At 41.1% G+C, this 5,000-nt stretch overlaps 1 protein-coding gene across 1 annotated transcript; it reads right to left on the bottom strand.

Moving 5' to 3' along the window:
- Positions 1–3,253: 3,253 nt before the first annotated feature.
- On the bottom strand, positions 3,254–4,048 carry LOC138020533 (tropomyosin-like). The gene has a single exon (XM_068867503.1). The coding sequence runs from the start codon at positions 4,046–4,048 to the stop codon at positions 3,254–3,256; it is 795 nt and encodes a 264-aa protein (XP_068723604.1).
- Between the last annotated feature and the right edge of the window lie 952 nt (positions 4,049–5,000).

Here is a 5,000-nt window from a genome sequence, read left to right as displayed (position 1 = left end):
GTCTAGGATGGCTAGTTGATCATAAATGTATGTGTCATCGTTTATTTTCAGCTTGTTAATGGCTTTTTTGGTTTGGGCACGGTTTTCTAGGCCGAAAAAATATCTCGTGTTACATTCACCTTCTTCATACCATCTTACCTTGCTCCTGAGGATCGCGCCTTTTACTTTGAAGTGCATGATTTTTTGCAAACGTAATTTTGCTGCGAGTAGTTCGTTTTGGGCATGGTTATTGTTAGGATTTCTTTCTAGACTTAGCAGAAGTTCATTTATTTTGTTTTGGAGTGTCAGTTCTTCGTTTTTACGTCTTTTTGCTTTCGTTTTGGCATATTTTACAGTAAAACCCCTAATCTCCATTTTTATAAGATCCCATTTCAAACCTTTATCTTCAACATTTTCATATTTGGCCTTGAACAAATCAATGTTTTTGCGTAGAGCGTTAACATAATTGTCATCTTTAAGTAGAGAGCTATTAAATTTCCAAAACCCTGGGCCTCGGCGTTGTTTATTAAATCTGGTCTGCAAGAGTAACGAAATTGCAGAATGATCCGTTTCGGGCGCATGGAAAATTTTACACGTCGCATCTACATTTGTGAGCTCTTCCGAGATTAGAAAGAAGTCTAATCTGCACTGTATCTTGTGAGACTTATTTCTCCAAGTGTACGATTCGAGGAGAGGGTTTAAATGACGCCAGATATCGACTAAGTTGTAAGATGTACACAGCTCTTCGATTTCCTTAATTACAGACGCTTTCTGGGCGACCGCGTTTCCACCCTTTTTGTCTTTGTCCGACAAAGCGCAATTAAAGTCACCTCCGATAACGATATTTTCCTGAGAAAAGTCTTGCAGCTGATGGTGTAGGGATCTAAAAAATTTGGATTGTTGGTTTAGGTCATTTGGTGCATAGATGTTGACTAAAATTAAACGTGAATCTTCGACTGATACGTCCAGAATGATATATCTTCCGTTTTTGTCAGAAATACACTTTTCTATTTTACAATCAAGTTTTGGGTTTATAAGTATCATTACTCCCTTGCTGTTTGATGTACCGTGGCTAAAAAAAGCTTTGCCGCCCCATTCAGCGGACCAAGTGTCTACGGTAAGTTTAGTGCTGTGGGTTTCCTGAAGAAATGTAAATTGAGCGTTTTGGTTGTGGATCCATCGAAAAATTGAACGGCGCTTAATCGACTTGTTGAGACCTCTTATGTTAATTGAGAGGCACTTAATGTCCAGATTTTCAATAGTGTCCATTGATGGTGTGAGTAAATTGACTTAAGATATGCGTGATTAAGGCAACTTGAGGTGAGATACAGTTTTGACGGCTTCGTTTTCTCCTTTGGGACTGGTGAAATTTGCATTTGTTGGAGTTTATAGCATAATTGAAAATAGTGAAATTTAATGGAAATAAACAGACACTGCATGTAGCTAGAAACACTACAACACTCAAATACACCAGGACTGAAATGCTAAAAAACATACAACAATTTAAACAAGACCTCTGTAATGATCTTGAAAACGCACTAGTTGCGTTTCGGTCTGGGAACAGCAATTTTAGTTGGATTGGTTGTCAGTTGATTGCATTTGCCCGTCCGCTAAAACGGATTAGTGTATGAACAGCTAAATTAACACAAGGCTAAGTCAAGTGGTTTACCAACGGGCCATAATTTCCCTCTAATATAAAGCTTATCAGGCTGGGACTTACTGAATGCGGCTGGGATTTTGTTCCTCTTTGCGAGTTTGAAAGTGTCCATTTGTTTTCTTCTTCTCTCTACAATGCCGTATGGCAAATCTTGGTACATTCGGAATTCGGTGCCTTTCAGTCGGTGGCCCAGAGAAAAAATGCGTTCACAATCCTTGTAACGTAAAAATCTAGCTATGATGGGTTTTGGTTTTGTATCATTGCTAGCGTTGGATTTCTGGCTAAATTGCAGAATACCCGGCCCACCAAATGTCCTACTTAAAAAAGCTGCCACCGCGGTCCCGCAGTCGTGTTTAACATTTATGCTTCCGCGTCCACTAAATGTATTACCTAAAAAAATGCCACCGCAGTCCCGCAGTCGTGTTTAACAATGCTGCTTCCGCGTCCACTAAATGCCTTACTTAAAAAACTGCCACCGCAGTCCCGCAGTCGTGTTTAACAATGCTGCTTGTCCGCAGTGGCATGGGACAGAAAATGATATAATTCATAATTCTGTTCCTAAACCGGGTATTCTGCAATCGCTACTTAGCTTTCATTTTGCTGTTCCGTTAACTACACTTTTCACGAGATCGTGTGAAGAAGAAAGAATTTGTTTACTGATTAAGCCTAAGCGCTCGTTTCAATGATTGGGTCTAAGCACTCTTAGCTTTTATTTTGCGGTTCGGTTGACTACACTTTTCATGAGATTGTGTGAAGAAGAAAGCGGTCCTTTACTGATTAAGCCTAAGCACGATCGTCTGAACAAGAAAGCAGTCGTTTAGTGATTAAGCCTAAGCGCTCGCTTCAGTGATTAAGCCTTAGCATTCTCGTAAAATTCTAGCTTTCATTTTTCGGTTCGGTTCACTACACTTTTCACGAGATCATCTTGCCTTTGAACAATTTTCATTCATCTACTACGGGACTATGAACCGCGGAGGCAGTTCATTTTAGCGGTTGCCCTTTAACAGTGGGGAGTTTTAGCAAAGACGACGGGTACGGCTACGGCAACGCCACAAAGCAAGAATGTTATTGGTTGAAAAAGGAAAAATGCTCGTGCTGCACGTGCAACACGAATTTCCGTGCATTTCTTTGCCGTAGCCCACAAAACAACAACGTAAAATCACCAAATTTTAGGTTTTGACGACAACATGAGCATATAACAATGAAAAGGTCATTTTTCAGTTTGGACTTTAAAACCGTTCGTACCCATCCATTTACAGGGTAGTTCGCCTGTATTGTACAATGTGAAAAAGACGGATTAATGGCGAAATACTTGCAATAGCGCTAAGTTACATTTTGGACTAACGTTTTCGTTGCTGTAGCCGTCGTCTTTGCTAAAACTCCCTAGTTTTCATTCAACGACTTCGGGACTGCGGACTGCGGTGGCAGTTCATTTTAGTGCCTTCCTTTTAACATTTTGCATTCAACGACTACGGAACTGCGGACCGCGGTGGCAGTTCACTTTAACATTTCGCATTCAACGACTGCGGGACTGCGGACCGCGGTGGCAGTTCACTTTAACATTTTGCATTCAACGACTGCGGGACTGCGGACCGCGGTGGCAGTTCATTTCACTGCTTACCCTTTAACACTTTTCTTTTCATTGATCGACTTCGGGACTGCGGACCGCGTTGGCACCTTTTTTAAGTAGGACATTTGGTGGGCCGGATATTCTGCAATTGCTCCGGATTTCTTTACCTTTAGGCGGTGTACACGCTGCATCTCGACCGATCTGGCGTTTTCGTAACCGAGGTGTGTTTCGAGGAAGGTACGAAGCACATCTTCGGTGTCTTCTTGGTGAGCGCCATGTCCGGTTTCTTCTTGGATGTTCTCGAATTTAATGTTCTCACGCCTGGAATATGCTTCTAGGTAGAGATTTTTATTTTCCAGTTCTTTGATATTGCTATCCAATTCGGCGTTTTTCTTGGAAAGTTCGGTCATTTTAAGGTTGATCTGCTCCTTATATGTGTCAAAGCCTTCGGTAGTTTTCCTTTGTTGGTCCTCGGTGAAACTTAAACTGTCCTTGAGGTCGTTTATATCTTGGTTTGACGTCGCTTGAACACTTTCCAGGGCACGAATTCGGTCGTCCATTCGAGCGAGTGTATCTTGCAGGCCTTTAACAGACGTTTCAATCGCATCTAATTTCTCTAGCTTCAATAAGATCACTTCCAGTTTTGCATCAAGGTTTGCAGACATCTCTGGTGTTGTTACGGAGTTTGTATCTTCCTCGTGGTTTGAAGCCGTGTCTAAAGTAAAATTAGAACCTCTTGGTTTCTTGCGGTTCTTCGACGTTCGGATGGGAAGTGAAGTTTCCTCCGAAGAAGAAGATAAAAATCTTTTCTTTTCTAATAATTTTTGTAAAGTTTCAGCCATGAAAGGGTACGAAATGTAGTTGTTTTAGCGGACGGCCATGAAACACGTGTTGTATGAAATTTTCTGATCTGAAGGTTTTAAAGGTTGTCATTCTAAATAACGAACGAAGGAGTGAAACCATTAATCGAAGTGCGTCCTGTTCACTAAACATTTACTGTAAGCAGATCTTTGCCATTGCGAAGTGGCTACTGAACGGTTAAGATCGAAGGGCGTCCCATGACAAATCGGAACAAACCAATCTTTGTTTCTAGTAAACTTCATTCTTTTCTCTGCCCAACCCTGCTACCTAACTTGATGAATTTTTTTAAAAACGGACCGTTTGGCAGTTTGTCTAAATATTATATTTAGAGTCAACTGGACATCGGAATTAGTAAGACGAAACCCAGCGACTCTGGCTCGATTCTCTGTCATTTCTTAATCCTTTGTCCTTTCTGCTAAGCTTATGTTAACTTCTAAAATGAGATCACTCGCGAGGTAAGAGAGCCATGGAAAAAAGAGCCATGTATTTGTTATATCCCAAATCCCGCCGCCATTTTAACCCGCATCGCAAAGAAGTTTATAAAATAACTTAGTTGCTCCATATGGAAAACAGACGTTGCGACTAACAGAAGAAAGGTAAGCCTTTTTACTTGATATTTTCTCGCTGTACCTTGCGGGAAAGTTTTAAAGACGAGGTGAGAAGGGGGGTTGGGGAGGGGAGTATGTGAGGCAATGGAGATCGCTGCAACCAAGCAAAAAAACTACTCTATTCTATTCATTACTTGCACAAATCCCATAATACACCCCTCTTACCCCCAAGAAATTTGCATAGGCATTGCTTTCGATTTCTCTTGGGGCACCTTCATGTCCCAGGAGAAATTGCAATCGCAATATGATCAAATCTTTGGGGATGAAAGAGGTGTATTATGAGATTGTGCAAGTAGTGAATTCTATTATTTCAAAAAGTTTGTGA

This window comes from Montipora capricornis, chromosome 10 (genome assembly GCF_036669925.1).
Source record: "Montipora capricornis isolate CH-2021 chromosome 10, ASM3666992v2, whole genome shotgun sequence".
Classification (NCBI taxonomy): Eukaryota; Metazoa; Cnidaria; class Anthozoa; order Scleractinia; family Acroporidae; genus Montipora; species Montipora capricornis.
Note: the sequence above shows the minus strand (reverse complement) of the source record. Positions and strands in the feature narration are given on the sequence as shown.